Consider the following 17,452-nt stretch of genomic DNA (forward strand, 5'->3'; position numbering starts at 1 on the left):
TAAGTGCAGAAGTTGCAATTAAAATGTGTTTCTAGAAGAATGACATACTAAAATAAGCTAGATATTTTTTTCACTCTTTAACCCATTCCTGAAGGAACTGAAGATGTCTTGGGCTTTTGCCAGTCATCACAGGATATTAAAACAATCTCACACGAAGTGTAAAACAAATATAGTTTGGCTCAAATGGCCATGTGTGTCAGAATGTCATATGCTGAAGCTACCACTCACAAGGTCCGAAGAAACATTTGGCAAAATTCATACCAAAATCAGGATCTGGATTTCACTACATCTATGGTGGACTTACAGTTAGGTGTAAAGGTCTGCCTGTTTCTGCACCAGATTATTTTGTATTTGCCAGTAGAAGGGGGAGAAAGGTTATCTAAGCAAAACAATTCAAATAAATAAAAGTTCAATCAGTGTGATGTTCCTGTTGCTCATTTCATTTTGGACTTTTGATGAAATTGTGCATTAATTCTGTGGGGCGATGGTAGGACTGTCAACACCCAGTGCTCTTAATATTGGATCAAAATCAGATCAAATACAACCTGCATCCAGTTTAAATTCATACTGTTGATTCAAAAAGAGTTAAAGCATCTTGAAAGGTTTTACTGGAAATGTTAGTCTTTCGTCAAGTATCCCCTGCTTGCACCACCCTAGGTTTGTTCTACATCATCATATGGCCAACATAAAGCCTCAGGAGAAACACAGAGCTAACATAAACCCCATATTGCATGCTCTGGCTTCTTTGACAAAGTGCCTTTTCAGTCCCAGTACTGCTGGGTGATCCATCATACACCACTCTAGTATTTATGATCACAAAACCAGTGGCTGAGTTATAAACCTGCATCATAAGAAAAGGAGTTCCAAAACATCACTCAGAGAGCCAATTACACTCATATAATCTTGGCACTCTTGCAACCAGCATCCAAACCCTACCACTGGTGCTTGTACAGAAGCCCTCTCTCCTCAAACCACCACCCCCTGGCCTTTAAGCCCCTGACTGTTTCTGCCTGCTGATTGTGTGTTGGTAATCTGAAGAGACAGGGTTCATGACAACTTATTCAAGTGCAGTATTTTTGAAAGGTTGTAGGTTATCGGAGGTGCAGAGAGTATAAGTTATACACGTGCAAATACTGTAATTCTGTTTATCAGATGTGACACATTAACTACTATTTGTTAAGCGATCTTGCAACAGAGTGCTGAACATCTCTGCTTACACACATCAATTAATTCACCAGTGAAATGCAGCTATATTCAGAGTGATAAAGTGGCCACCCAAAACATTAACAATATTTGTAAAGGCTGAGGGAAAGAAACAAAGAGTGAAGCTGCAGGGAGTTGAGTTGGTTTGTATCCTAGTACTGGGCTCCTACTTCAAGGCAATCTACTCTTCCAGAACTAGGAATATAGGAGCTGGAATTCACTGTGTCATTTAACAGATAATACTTTCTTCTACTTTAAATATACGGGATAGTTGCAGCAGCCAACTTTTATAGCCATCTCACTGCCCATTCCTTGAGGCTCTCTATCTACTCACTAGTGAATAACAAAATCTAAAGAAGCAGTTAGTTCAAACAAACCGCCACAGTTAAGAAATACCATAAATAGGTCTTGGGGAAAGTCCAGATGGGTTAAAGTACTTTATCTACAAATGTATTGACAGAACTTGCCAGTTCTGTCTTGAGAACTTGAGGCATGTGAACTACTTCTTTAACCAGTTTACTCTGTTGCTTATGATCCCCAACGATCTGTACTGCTTGCCTGAACTATCACTTCGTACTGGCTGACAAATAAAATCTTCTTAAAGGGGCTTTTTCCAAAGAATGTGATGGCAGATACATTCACTCAATACGAAACAATCTGTGAATAGTGTTGTTATTCTTCTAACATCAATATTAGAAGAAAGATGGTCAATATGCACCTTCTCCAAATCTACCAGATAAACAGAAGATTTGGGAAAAGAACACTTTTTTTTTCCACAGATTTCCTTTGCATTTTACCTCAAATTAGCATGCTAGGACTCGCCCACTATGATCTAGCAATTGTGTGGATTGTTAGTGAGGTGTCTGCTTAATGTATGTATGGGTATTAGTTGAAACCTTACTCGGACTTCAAAACATTTTAGATACAGAGAAGCTATAGTGAAGTCAAATGGGTGACATTTGGAAATTCCTTGCCTGCTTGACAGCAGCACGCCTGGAAACAAAGTAGAGCACCCACAGCCACTTTCACTGTCTAGCAGTGCCTTTTTGTGCTTCTGGATAGTAAAGATACTTTCCATCCTGTGGATTCTTCCCAAATGAACAAGTTCACAACTACAAAACATGATCTTAAATTACTCTGAACTATAGATTACTCTGAGAGGTCTCTCTCCTCGTGAGGCTAGGCTATGCTGCCTAGCTGGAAAAGCAAAATGAAAGAGGTTACGGGGCCATGACCCTACAGACTACTAGGTAGGGCAGCAGCATGACAACCTGGTTGTTTTCTGAACCCTGCTCTTTGTGTTATTTCTGCATTTATCCAGTTGCCAGCTAAAATATATCCACACCTTCACCTGCAGTTAACATCTAATGAGCATCAACTCCTCTCCCTGCAGCTCCCTACTGTCTGAAAAGGACGGCATTGCAATGGCCTTGGTAGGTTAGAGGTACCTAGAGGAAATCAGTAACCTTGCTATCAGTAGATTAAATTGTGTCACAGAGCCACGTGTTGCCCACAACTTTTGACAGTCACTGGCAATCGTTCTGAAGTGTGCCAACCAACTGCCAGGAGTGGTATGGGGTCACTACATTCCATACAAGTCATTTGGATGCAGCTGACATGTTGTAGATGACAGCAGAGTTTACCACATAGATTCAAGCTGTCCAGCGTCACCTGGTTTCCAGGACCTCATCTATTTTGTTTAACAGTACAGATGTTGCTGAAGAATGCACCAGATTGAAAGTAGAGCAAGGAATATGAAAAGAACCTGGTCCATTAACCGTAAATCAGCAGTAAGTTCCCCGTCTGAAGAGAACTTGTTTTTATTTCCTGCAGCTGTCTACTCCTCATTGGCTGTGTAGAGGTTGAGGCACCGTCAGTAACTAGTCTAGATCTCCCCCAAAGTACTTATCAGTTGTCATCATTGCACACTACAATATTCAACACTTTGGCTTAGCAGAACCTGATGTTATGCTTCTGTGAGTATGTAAAAACATACAGAAGCATCACAGAAGGACCCTCTCAACCACTGTAAGATACCACATGGTCTTTAACCTGCCTGAATAGTCTTTAACCTCACCGAATAATTCTCAGTGAGGGTTCTTTTACCTCACATTGAGCCCTGCTACAAGCACCAAAACGTCAAATGTATCTCTTATCTCTTAGTAAGAAACTTCCTTTTCTTTTTCTTTTTTAAGTCCTCTTGTCTAAAGCACAACAAAACAAAGAAATGGAAGAATAGCTTTAATTCACGCTAACTTGTGCTGAACAGTATTTGAATAGCCTGTGAAATGAAGAAGATCATCAATATTGCATGACACATAAAAAATTGCCTGAAGTATCATGGTGCTCCTAGAGTTTTCTTATAATGCAAGTGATTACTCTGCAAATAGAACAACCTGTTAGGTATTTGAGGGGGAATATCAGAATGAATTAATATAAGCAAATGAATCATCTTCTCTTAGTCTCTAGGATTTTATTTCGATGATGAAGTCCTACAGAATTAAGGCAACACTTTCTCTTCTGAATTTGCTCAAGGGTAATCAAGAACACATACAAAGATACCAGTTTGCAGTTACTTTTACAGTTTTAATTTCCTTGTTCCAGATTTTTTCAAGCTAGCAGACTGTAGCGGGTTTACGTGGCAAGGTTTTGGTAGCAGGGGGCCATAGGGGTGGCTTCTGTGAGAAGAATCTAGAAGCTGCCCCATGTTTGGTAAGGGCCCCACTGCTGACCAGAGCTGAGCCAATAAGTGATGTTGTTTTGCGCCTCTGTGAGAGCATATTTAAGAAAGGGAAAAAAAAAAAAAAAAAAAAACGCTGCACCACACAGCAGCTGGAAGAGTGACAGGAGTGAGGAACAGCCTTGCAGGTGCCAAGGTCAGTGAAGGAGGGGGAGAGGTGCTTCAGGCGCTGGAGCAGAAGTCCCATGTGGCCTGTGGTGAGGATCATGGTGAAGCAGGCTGTCCCCCTGCAGCCCATGGAGCACCACGGTGGAGCAGGGTTCCACCCTGCAGTCTGTGGAGGAGACCATGGTGGAGCAGGTGGACCTGCACCAACAGAGGCTGCGGCCTGTGGAAGACCCCTGCCAGAGCAGATTCTGGGCCGGACCTGTAGCCTGTGGAGAGGAGACCACGCAGAAGCAGGTGACCGGGCAGGAGCTGCTGCCCATGGGGGACCCAGGTTGGAGCAGTTCGCTCCTGAGGGATGGACCCTGTGTTACAGACCCATATCTGGAGCAGTTCTTGAAGAGCTGCTGCCTGTGGGCAGCCCACGCCGGATCAGTTCAGCAAGGACTGCATCCTGTGGGAGGGACCCCACAGCACAGGGGACGAGAGTGACCGAGAAGGAGCGGCGGAGACGAAGCGCTATAGACTGACCATAACCCCCATTCCCCCGCGCCGCTTGGGGAGAGTAGGTGGAAGAGGGTGGATGGGGGGGAAGGTGCATTTGGTTTCTGTCCTTTGTTTCTCACTTCTCTAGCTTGTTAGTAATAGGCAATAAATCTTACTATCTCCCTATGCTGAGTCTGTTTTGCCCGTCACGATAAGTACTGCGTGATCTCCTCGTCCTTATCTCAACCCTTGAGCCCTTTTCATCGTATTTTCTCCCCGTTCCTCTTTGAGGAGGGGGAGTGAGAGAGCGGTTGTGGTGGAGCTCAGCTGCCCACCTGAGTAAAACCACCACACAGACAAAATAAATTAGATATGTCATTCAACTTAAAAAAAATAAAAAATCTGTTTTCTATTTACATGGGCTGTGACAGAGAACCATAGGAAAGAATCACCCTTCTGAAATAATACATTGCCTGAAATAAATTTGTGGAATAACAACTAGTGACTGATTCATTTAATGAAATGGCTATGATTTTCTCAGTATTTTTCATTTCATGTATTCACATCCATCAGTGAAAAGGGAGGACGGAAGAATGGCTACCACCACAATTCAGCAACAGTTTGTAGTCCTCCTTCTCCCATTTCCCCATGAAAACATAAAGTTGAAGAAGCCTGTGGACTTCTGTGCCAGAGAAGCCAATGTATTTTCAATAACAAAGACTTCATAATAGCAGATGTATATAAACTGCAGCCCAAGTACATGCAGTTAAACATCTCCACATCAGCCAAAGAGAATGCTGAAGTATAACATGTTGAATGGCAACTCTGTTGTAGACTTGTTACGCTCTAAAAGGCTTACAACAGAAAGGGAGAAGCAATGCGGTTGATCACAAGAAAACCAGGGGGCTGAACAAAGAAGCTGGAAGCCAGGCATGTACTTCCGCTTTCCTTTCCTATAGCCATCATTAGGCCATTTCATTGTTTTTTCTTTACTTACTGCCAAACTCTGCTGGAAAAGAAATGTCGGCCCACAAACTCAACCATATTTCATGCCCTGAGGATGCCAAACTCTGCTGGAAAAGAAATGTCGGCCCACAAACTCAACCATATTTCATGCCCTGAGGTGAAGAGACCCTTGACACCTTATCAGGGCCACATCCTTACTCTGGGGTTATTTTATCCTGCAGCAGTGCAAAAAGACCTTGAAGTAAGAGAAAATTACATTGGTTATCTTTGTCAAGAGAAGTCTTCCAACCAGTACTGAGTGCTTCCAAAAAGTTGGCTTTCAGCTTCCATCAGCACAGCTGCTACATCCCTCTTTTAATATGGACAGCTTGTGTGCCACCTCAGCAGGTAACTATGGCAGACAGAGAACACTGGGACCACAGCCACATCCTGTGTCCTACTTTGAGCGTCAACTCCTGGCATCCATGCTCTCTGCAAACTCCCACAAATCCCACGCACCGTGCGGCACACATACAACAACAATTCTCTTCATGCCTGCCTGCCTCTAGGCCTGCGTCCTATGCACTTTACTTTCTGCCAACCCTCTGATTCTCCATGTCAGTTCCAGCTCCTCAGCTTGACCTGGGGCCCCTCAGCCAGCTACGTCTGATGCTTGGAGCAAGAAAGACGTTATGGCTTGGTGGATGCCTCCTGACAGGGCCTTCCACTTAAGTGAGTCCTGTTAGAAGGCATTTTTCTCAGACAAGTTTTGAGGTGTCAAACCTTCCCCCAACAAAGGCTCACCTGTTGCATAACTTGATGTGATACCTAATTTCTTGCCCATCCTCCTCAAAGTAGGAGTATTCAGTGACATTTCTTCCGTCTTCTTCACTAAAATTTTCATGCTTATGCAGTTTGACCTAATTGTCCCTAAACTACTTTGCAATTTGCATTTTATTTTGAATAAATCTATTTAATCTATTTATTTTCTTTTACTCTTTCCTGCAGTGAAAATATTGGTCTGACAGGGAACACCAGTAAATCACACCCTTTATGTCAGGCTCCTTTAATTTTAGAGAGATCCTCATTCTTTGCTGTCTGTTTCCATTTTGGGTGTAATTTAAAAACAGCAGGCAGCAATTGAACTCTGAGATCTCATTAACACCCACTAAGCCCTTCTAACAAGAAGCAGCAGACTAGAGAGTATTTCTTCAAGGTGATGAGCAAATGTGCCAAAGTTGACTTTAATTTATATTACTGCTGATGTTTTTCAATCACATAGATTCTTTTTACTTGCATGCTATATTTATTCTATTTTATATGACGTCTTCTCTCAGTGTAAGAGTACTACAAGAATCTACCAGCAGCCTTTCACACTACCCAAATTTATTTTTCAATTCTCTGTTACGCTGACCTTCAATAATTAACTTCATAAACTACATCCACAAAGTACAACCCATCCTGAAAGTTTTACTATTTAAGCCTTTTGCATTAAGATATGAAGTCATGAAATAGTCATGAAACTACTTAGCCAAGAAAGGGTTTGAAAAAAACACAACACACCAAAACCTTCTATTGCTAGAGTAACTGCCATGTTTTAAGACAAGTTTCAGCTCAACTGAACAAATTTCAGCTCAACTGCTTACCTCTCCTTGCCAGATCGGGTTTACTGTATTACAAATGATCTTCGATCTTTTCTCCTGTCCATGATGAGGAAGCGCTGGAAAGATGCTATGTTTTCCAGGCTGGATGGAAATTTTCAAGTAAGGATCTGGATTGAAGAACATTCCTTTCTTCAGACCAAAAGCCTGGAAATCTGAAAGAAGGTTAATAAGGTAAATAAACTGATTATTTTTCATATTGCAGGTAGCTCTCTGGGAGAAACTGATAGGAAACCAGAGAGGAATTCAAATAATATGGTGGGAATATAAAAAAATCATTATATTTATTGTGAGGTAACATAAAGCCAAATTATAATAATTCTGTGATTTAGGATTTAAAAATGACTATCTAATGAAACTGAAGTTTTTACAACCTGATTGTGCAGACTAATGTGGCTTCTAAATTGGTGTTTATTGAACTAAATAGAAGTGATCTACTGATTTTTCTAAGGAGTTAAGCACTTGCTCAGCCTGATTCCAGTGACGGGACAACTCGAGAAGAGATCCATCCATTCATTTTACCACATAGACATGGCACTTGGTACACAATATATGCCAGTTCTCCTAGGTATCATTTTTCTATTTCTATGAAATTTAGCTTTTAGATCACTTTTCTCTATGTGAGAAGTCATTTTACATTTTTTCTACTTTAAAATGCCTCTTTCTGTGCATGGGTTACCTTTACCTGAGCTAACTTAGGAAATTCATATACGTAATGTCCAAGTTTTGAGCAGGACTTTCTAGCTGCAGAATTCCCAGGGAGTGCTGTACACATTGTGCAGAGAAAATCCCAGCCCTCTGATCATCTTTGTGGTCCTCCTCTGGGCCCACTCTAACAGGTCTGTGTCCTTCTTGTGCTGGGAACCCCAGACCTGGATGTAGCACTTCAAGTGGGGCCTCACGAGGGCAGAGTAGAGGGGGACAATCACCTCCCTCGACCTGCTGGTCACTGCTCTGCTGATGCAGCCCAGGATGCAGTTGGCCCTCTGGGCTGCAAGTGCACACTGCTGGCTCATGTCGAGCTTTTGTTTTTGCTGATGTCTCTTTGCATGGAGGTTCTCTTCCACTGTTTAAAGCTTAATTTCACATAGGGCTAAAAGCACTTGCTACTTTCTCCCCCTTCATGTATTGAAGAGGTACAAAATTAGTTAAGATGGTTTCCCAAATTGTTCAGATGTATTCTTAAACATTCAATTTACATATATTTTTTCTTTTAGGCAGGTTTTAAAAACAGTAATTTAAAGCATTAGTGCTTGAACTCTCTCTTAACTGGTAAGACAAACAAACAAAAAAAACCTGAATTGTTCTAGCAGGTTATGGGAGACCATGTAAAACACTCCAGACGGATTATTTTGGATGACTCTGAAAATCTTACACTTTCCACATCAACATCAGCATATTTTCAGAAAACAGCTATATCAAGAACAGGGAAAATATTCACTGAGTTGTATTTTGCTTCCTTCACCTATGGTAATAGCCAACACAATAAAATGTGTGAACTAAAAAGCAACTGTTTTCGTTTTGGTTGATTTTGATTTTTTATTCCAGCACACAATTCATGTAGCAGACATTCAAAAGATGTTGGACAGATGGTCCTGAAACAGACTGTATTTTAAGAATCTTATTCTTGTTATGTTCTCTAACAAATGACAAAAAATAGGGGATGTCAGTACTAATATCCCATTTGAAAGTACTTTGCTGACACTATGTACTGCCAAGGTCCTAGCAATGCTTTTACACAAAGAAAAAGATCTGGTTCAAACTGATAACATGGATTTCTTTTCCAAGTGTGCAATCTCTATGTTACCAGTAGGTATCTAATCTATCAGCCCTGCTGAAATCCTTTATGGCAAACTGTTTTGCTTTGGAAGTTGTACTGTTAAAAGTGCATTCCAGAAATAGAAGCCAAGATTGCAAAAGCACTATGAGTGACAAGGCCCAGCAGTATAATCGTGTCAGGCTGATAACACATGAGAGGAGAGAAAGACCTCTGAGATCTTATTTTCTTCTTCTCTGGTATTTCCTCAAAAGATTCTGAAACTGAAATATTTATTGCTGTATGTGTTTCTGATTTTTTTTTTCCATCAGAGAGCAACCATACCATTTTTCGCTACCACTGTGCAAAGAAATAGTCTATTGCTAGAAAATTGCTAGCATTCAATTATATATACATCTATATTATACACTATAAAGAACATACATATTATGATAATCTACCAACCTCTATCTACTGGTGGGAATTAATCACTCACGAAGGTGAAGGTACTCCTAAACTTAATCAATAGTCTAATTTTTGTATTTGGATGAGAAAAATGATTAAGCCAAGCTCACAAGAAATTTTATCTTTTTGTGTCATTTTCTTAAATTGCATGATACAGCAAATTACGTTAAAATGTCAGTTAGAAACATATATTTAATGTCCAATGCACATAGGGTTGCAGAACTAGCTTTTTCAAGTACAGAAATTGCAGTTATACTTACATATCTCACCACAAATTCTTGGCACCATGAAAAATAGAGCATCAAAAATACAAAAGCTCAGAATAAAGCTGCATTGGCATCTGCATACATCTAGAAGAAGCCAATCTAATCTGAAGCGGAAACCATGGATGCTGTAACTTGCTGTAACCAAAAGGCTCAGGTACTTTCTCACCACTGCTGTATAACACCCCATTAGAAGAATACCATCTGTTCCGCTTCCCCAATTGAAAATATTTCTCTCTCTTATCTGTACTGTCTTCAGAAAAAGGTTCTGAAAATGCTCAATACTTAGGGTTAACTGAATTTAAATCTTTGATAAAACTAATGAATTCCAGAAGACTTAGATTCATCTTGCTGTACACTGTAGTTTTACAGCACATTTCTTGCAGACATACCAGGAAATGTTACCAGCGTAACTCAACCTGCTTTTCAGAAGGTATTTTCACTCAGTCTATTAAAAAAGTGATTAATATACTATATGTCAGTTTCTCATTTACTCATAAATCACACTTTTGTGTGAAAGAGGGAATACACCTATCAGTTTGATAATGTCAGGCCATCTCTTGTGAAAGATGACAGAAGAAAGAAATGCAGGTGAATGGGCAGAAACTGCTGGTTAATTTACTACTACAGACTTTCAGTATTTGCATCCTAAGCCAGTAATCGTAAGTACATGTATCCTAAACCAGCTAGGCTCACTTCACTGTATACAAATAGCTTACACCAACTGCTGTCTGCTGCTGCCCCCAAGTGAATTATGAATTTGTTCCAACTTCAGGGCTTACTTTCCATATATGCCAATCTCTGGGTGTCTGGATGAGCCCTTAGGAAGCTTTGCTCTAGTCATGTGCATGCATATGGCCTCTGTCCTTAAGGTGGGCCATAGACCTCCCTCCTTCCCTGTCTTGTAAATAATCACTCTGTGAATGCATTTTCCATGCAGCATCCCAAACTTTGTGGCAATGATGACTGGTTAGTGATGGAGACTGCATCTTTGTGGCAATCTGGAAGTTGGTGTGTGTTTAGTGGTAAAACATGGAACCAGGTGAGGATACTAATCGATTCACAGCTTGAACCTATTTGTGTTTACCAAGTTTGATTTTGCCTCAGTACAAGTGACTAAGCTTTCAGATGGTCAGGGGAGAGGTATGATTTGGGTATGAGAGTCACATTTTGTCATGCACAGCAAGGAGATTCTCCGATGGTAATGACCAGCAAAACCATTGTGAAGATGGTTCAGTTGCCTACAGATGTAGTGAAGTACTGGATCAGACTCATGCTACAGAAAAGGATGGTGAATCAAAGTGAGAACCAGAGTCCAGAACAGCCTGATTTCTAAATGAACTATGGTTAGTCTGGCCATCAATCTGTCGGTAGATAAGGAAACGAAGTTAGAAGGTGTTCTTCCCAAGAGATGAGAAGCTTTTTTTCAACAGATGTGGAAAAACTTTCCCAGAAATAACACACAAAGTTATTCTTTATAGTTTATAAATATGTCCCAAGAAGACTGAGTCCATTTAGTCTCTTGATTGTGTATATTTTACTTTACTGCAGTAGACACAGTCTACAAACCAGAAGAAAGGTCAAGATCAATGAGTAGCAGAGCTATTAGTTTTAAGAAGCTGATATTAACGTTCTAATACAGTTGGCAAATTCCTTCCAGCAAAAGACAACAAGTATTGAATGTACTTTATGTTTCCAAGAACCATCCAATTGATTGCAACTGCTGTCTTGCAGCTAGCTATATAACATGTGAGAGAGATAATTAAGCCTCAGCAATTCTATGGTCGACACACCAAATTCATGTTTTTCTTCTTTAGTGTACTAGCCATGTGTGCTCAGACACAGGAAATGTTATGTATTGATCACGAGTCACTTGACTCTCTCAGAATATGAAGAGGTTTTAAGTTAGGCCAAACTTATCCAGAACACATCTAAAAGGCGACCTAATGAAGTTCTGCAAGGTTACCAAGATGCTGGAAAGACCATTGGGTCACTTGAAAGACCACTGTCACAAAAATCACAGAATCCCAGAATGGTTGAGGTTGGATGGGAGCTCTGGAGGTGATCTGGTCGAACCCGCTGCTCAAGCAGGAACACCTAAAGCAGGTTGCCCAGGACCATATCCAAATGGCTTTTGAAGATTCCCAAGGAAGGAGACTCTCTGGGCAGCCTATTCCAGTGCTGAGTCACATGCACAGTACAGAAGTGCTTCCTGATGTTGAGATGGAACTTCCTGTGTTCCAGTGTGTGCCCATTGCCTCTTGTCTTGTCACTGAGAAGAGCCTGGCTCTGTCCTCTTTGTACCCTCCTTTCAGGTATTTATAGACACTGATCAGATCCCCTGAGCCTTCTCTTCTCCAGGCTGAACAATCCCAGCTGTCAATTTAGACTGTGATTTAGTTTGATGAACACCCAAATGGAATGCATTCTCTCCATAATCTGCTCATTAATGGCAGAATATAAAATTACTGTCATCTTTCCAAGATCCTCATAGCTCATGTATCAAGGCACAATAAACTATCTTCATGATCCATCACTATGAGAAAAAGAGCTATTAATTAGGTTGTCAATGGATAGATCAAACATTTTCCTTGTGTTTTCCTTTGTAAATACCCAAAGAGATTTCAGTTCAGATTCTGATGCTGAGTAACTGGACTTGACCAGGACTGGTATCTGGGTTGACTATCAACGAGGTAAGGTAGTTGCCAGGGTACTAGTACATCAGTGTTTCTTTTGTAGCGTAGAGCTTGTACAGAACAATTATCACCTAGCTTGGAGGGCAGAAGTTCATATAATGAGCTGAGCTACATAGTGGTGGCTTCAAAAGAAGGAAGAACAAAACTCTGCTTGCTCAGGATTAACAGGAGGCACCTAGGTACTGCCTCTCAGCTACATGCTTTTAAAGCAATAGGAATTATTTTAGCTACCAGTAGCATAATAATGTTTCAACAGTAACAGCATAGAAATTTCACACTGACTTGGAAATGCCAATTTGATTCATGCAGCAGTACACAATGCTTGAATCTAGAGTACAGAAAATGAGCACAGATTTGGCAGTATTGCAACTGGTATAAAATTTCAATAAATCTAATATTAAGGAATTATAAAAATCTAACAGTAAAGTGCAGTGATAGGAAGTCTTAATATCTAATACAGTAAAATAATGCAGGGGAATTGAGAAAGATACTACATAACTTACAACAAATTACTGGCTTAATCAGCTATTTAAGGAGATTCTGCAACTGGCGATATGCAAGAAGGTAAACAGATAGTTAATGCAGTTCTTTCTGTAGAAATTATCTATAGAAATCTACAGATCTATAAATAGACTGCACTTCCCTTTAAAAACACACACATACACACAAAAACCAGAATGTAAGTAAAAAAAGAACTGCCTGGTATAGTTACACAACGAGATGTTTAAAGATCTGAGATTAAAAAACAAAAACAAAAAAAAACACAAGTAGGTGGGGTAGATAAGCCAGAACATTTTTGTCAAATGAGGCTACCAGACAAAATATTAAAGACAGCAAAAAAGAGGAGAAAATAATTTTTCTAGCTGAATGTGCTACAAGGGAATGCTGAAAGGAATTCTCATTTCTATAAGGAAGAGGCAGCGGAGGCGTAAAGAAGAAAATACGTCTATTAATAAATGAAAAGGTGTGAAGAATGTAATTATTCAAAAATGGCTGAAAGACAGGCTACTTTTAAAATTGCCTTCATCAAGAAAGAAAACAGAAAAAGTTTGAACAACTATTGTGAACAGTGTAACAGTGAGAGTTTCATTACTGCAAGCTGTTAACCACTGGAGCAAAATACCAGCTATTTTGCTCAGAACCAGAGTACGAACCTGTCTAGGACAGAACTGAACCAATTTCAAACAAAACTCCATACCATGGAGTAAGATGACTTGTGTTACATAGGATAATGGAGTAATTAATTTCAAAGACTTTAAATCTGTTAGTCTAGAGCACTGAAGTACTTTGTAGCCACTGGTGTTTTGGAGGAGGTAGAAAAGTCACCTCACCTTAACACAAGCTCTGAAAGGTAAAAAACAAACAAACAACAAGAACAACAAAAAGGTGAGTGGTTAGAAACTTGGGTTTATAAAAAAAACATCTGGGCAAAATAGCTTGAGTTGGTGAGGGCAGAAGAAGAGGTAGGTTTATAGCAATATTTAATAAACAAAATTTAGTGGATAGATTTTTTGTTATAAAATCAGTCTCTAGGACTTCCAGAAATGGTTAGAAGATAAAGAATGTTCTATATCTGCATTTTGATCAAGGATTTCGTGGTAACTACAATTTTCAAAATGACCTTTAGTGGACATAGTATTATTTTCCGTTGTGATTTAGACGCTGACTTCCATAAACTGAAAATAGATCTTACCTGAATGCCTGATCTGAAAGCTACACAAGGAATAATAATTATAAAAAAAAAAAAAAGTTCCTGAATGTCTTACAAACATTGACGAAACATGAATTCCTGAATGTCTGTGAAATATTTAGACCTTCTGGTCATTTGTTCCACAAGAGCACTTGGTAAATAAGCAGCATGTAAATACGTGAGAGATGTGAAATATTAAAGTTTGAAAAAAGATTTTTAATGCAATATATTGCTAGGAGGAATGTCACACAAACATCATGATAACACTTTCTAAATATACCAGCCAAAAGAATGGTTTCCAGGGCTTTCAGCAAAGGTGTTATGTTGCTGCTAAACCATGAACTTTCAGTGAAGTGGCTGGAACATCTTGGGAAGCTTAGCACGTTTCTTCTTTCTGTACTTCATGTGAGGGAGCTTTGACACTTTCAGCTGCCTTATCAGAAGCGTGATGCTCACTGGTAACAGCAGCAAATTCATACTGGAAACTAAATGCAAAGCAGCTGAATAGTTTTCCTTGAAGATTGTATCTAACTAAATTAGGCTTATGATATTTCTCTTAGTGTTTTAATAATTAAAGCTATAATAATACAGTCATTATATAAAAGATTAAGAAGCATAATCATGGGAAATTATCTTCTTTGAGATCAGTATTGCTAATGAACCTGTTAAGCTGAACTAACCTTTCACAGGAACAACTTCCAGTCTCTAAAGAAGGAAATACTTAGAAAACAAACTACCTACTGCTCTTTCTGTTCTGGAGAAGATAGCGATCTCATTTTGCTCTGAAGCATCAGTTTATACTTCTTTGTTTGACATTTTTATCCAATCCAGATACCTTTCCACAGGCAACATTTCCAGTGAAACTAGTTGGATTTTGCTCAAGCAAATATTCAATAAAACTACAGAAGGAATAAAGTACTTTGCCACCAACTTTTAGAAATAAATTGTTTCTGCACAGTTCATTTCAAAGTAGTGTCTCACTGGAGTGTCTAGGCAGTAGAGCAAACAAGATAAATCAGCTGAAATGGAATGATCTTGTTCAGCATTTCTTGGGATTTTGCCTACTTTGAGATTTTTCTCTCCAATTCCATTAATATTCTTCTTTAAAAAAAAAAAACAGTATTATAAATTGTATAGGTTTCCTTGCATTCTTTAGATGATAACCTGTTCAGGGCAGGCTGGCTCTGTGTTGGTGCAATAACTAACACAATGATCCCCAGCCGAAGACTAATGGCCTTTCATTCTGCTGCAATGGAAAAAAAAATTTTTTTTTGAAACCTAAATGTTATGTAATGACACTGAAACACTGAAGGTGACAGTATACCTTCTGACAGTATACCTAAGGACCAGTATCTAAGACGTCTACATGAGCCAAAAGGATTCCTGACAATAGACAGGTTATTGCTGCAATAGTGGTGCAAACAGAAAAGAATCCCAATTCCTTCCTATCTGTCAGAAAGGCCTGGATTGATTTGCATTTTATTAGCTAGCATAGCAGATATAGGAGTGGCAATAATTTTACTTTGACATAGACAACATTTGTTTTCTGTTGATTAAGTAAGAAACCAGTAAATAAATCTTTGTGATGTGTTAACTTGTGACTGAAATACCTCAAGTCCAGGCTATCAGAAAGACAGACTGAACTAGAGCTACTTTGATACCAAAGATTTTTGACATAATAACTGTGAGCGCAAGGATTTAATAAATACCTAGCTGTGATGATGCTGTTAATATGGATGTGATACATATGTAAATGAATTGCTGTTAACCACTAGAATAAGAAATCCCCAAAGTATCACATAGTATGGTCTTTGTAAACTTTGAATCAAGCTATATGTATGAATGATCTAGGGCCCATTGAGACAACATTAATTAGCTGTCTCATGAATTATCACTCTTGATATCTCTTGGTCTACGAGGCCAAAGAATCTCTGAGAATGGAAAAATGTATTTAATTCTGGGCAAGATTATACTTAAGAACATATTAACTCTACTTCTTTATTTCTTTTGAGCTGAACCTGTAGTTTTCTTTAACAAATGAATATCACTGCATGGGTGCCCATTGTTCAACCTAGTAAAATGTAAATGATGTGTTAAATGGGCCCTATTTAATGTCAGTCTAACTTGCCATACAGCACATACAACCCACACTGATATGGAAACCTCATATGGAAAAGCACTGACATGCATGCCTAATATTAAAAAGAATCAGAAGTCCTAGTTGACTTCAGCACAATTTAGAACAGGGCTTGAAATAAATCATACGGCCAAAGCAATTATGTAACATGATGCTTGTCTGAATGTAGGACTTTAGGTGGAAAGGCCTGCGCTTGTAAAAATTCTTAACTAGGGTAAATGGAGTATAATAAAACCACTCTTTTTTTTCTGTGCTATTTTCTCATGGAATTTCCAAGTCAAGTCCAGCATCTTCCTCTTTGTACTAAGGAGGAATTAAAAATATGGAAACCAACTAACAAGCATAAAGCCCCCCAAATGAGAACCTTGCTAACAACTACTCTCTTTTGACAAATTGAACTTTTCTACAGAGGTGATTTGCAGATTGTTGTTATTAAAGCCAGATGAAATGATCCATAGCTTTTAAAATCTGCAATGACATGTGAAATCATGAGACTGAACATCCTCCAAAAAATTCAGAGGAGTGAGAGCAGTCTCCTGGCTTAAGAAGTCTCAGTGTCACTGCTGAGCAATACAGATAAGCTTGTGCATGTAGCACGTGGATCTGCCTCAGGTCCAGACCAAGACCGTGGAAGGTGCTCTCTAAGAAACAAAGGGCTGCCACACATCACATTCAGCTCCATAAGTAAAGCACGTGCCACTGAACTTGCTTTCCTTGACCTACATATATAGCACCACATTTAATCAGAAAAAAAACCACACACATCCAAAAAAACCTCTACCTGAACAAGACACTTTAGCACTTAACTCTCCTTGAAGGAAGAGGGTGTGGCAATAATCATAGGACAGATATTAGTTCTCTATGTTACTGTCACTTCTAGAGTAACAGGTATATAGAGTTGTAGAATTGTTGAATGGTTTGGGTTGGAAGGGACCTTAAAGATCATCCAGTTCCACCACTCCTGCCATGCACAGGGATGCCACCCATCAGATCGGGTTGCCCAAAGCCCCATCCAGCCTGGCCTAGAACACCTCCAGGGACGGGACATCCACAGCTTCTCTGGGCAACCTGTGCCAGTGCCTCACCATGAATGCATAAATATATACACATAGATATACATACACACATATACATGAAGGGTTTTAATAATTTCAGTCTCCCACTCTCTGGGCTTAAAACTTTAACACAAATGGTAACTTACCTGACAATGAAAAACTTATCAGTCTCCGACTTCCCTGTCCCTGGATTGAATCTTCATTGGTGATGCTTTTAAAAATCTGCTGGAAGAAGAATAAAGGTGAGAAG

At 39.4% G+C, this 17,452-nt stretch overlaps 1 protein-coding gene across 12 annotated transcripts in view; it reads right to left on the minus strand.

Moving 5' to 3' along the window:
- HECW1 (HECT, C2 and WW domain containing E3 ubiquitin protein ligase 1) overlaps window positions 1-17,452 on the minus strand; it is a 267,774-nt gene that overhangs the window by 93,381 nt on the left and 156,941 nt on the right. For 7 of the 12 annotated variants that reach the window (XM_035552522.2, XM_035552513.2, XM_035552516.2 and 4 more), the window contains 2 exons: window positions 17,349-17,427; window positions 7,126-7,295 (listed from right to left, as the gene is read on the minus strand). In XM_035552522.2, the coding sequence (XP_035408415.1) occupies window positions 7,126-7,295; window positions 17,349-17,427 (249 nt within the window). The remainder of the gene's footprint in view (window positions 1-7,125; window positions 7,296-17,348; window positions 17,428-17,452) is intronic. The other 5 variants (XM_035552524.2, XM_035552514.2, XM_035552521.2 and 2 more) reach the window with 1 other exon arrangement.

Source organism: Cygnus atratus, chromosome 2 (assembly GCF_013377495.2).
Source record: "Cygnus atratus isolate AKBS03 ecotype Queensland, Australia chromosome 2, CAtr_DNAZoo_HiC_assembly, whole genome shotgun sequence".
In the NCBI taxonomy this organism is placed as follows: domain Eukaryota; kingdom Metazoa; phylum Chordata; class Aves; order Anseriformes; family Anatidae; genus Cygnus; species Cygnus atratus.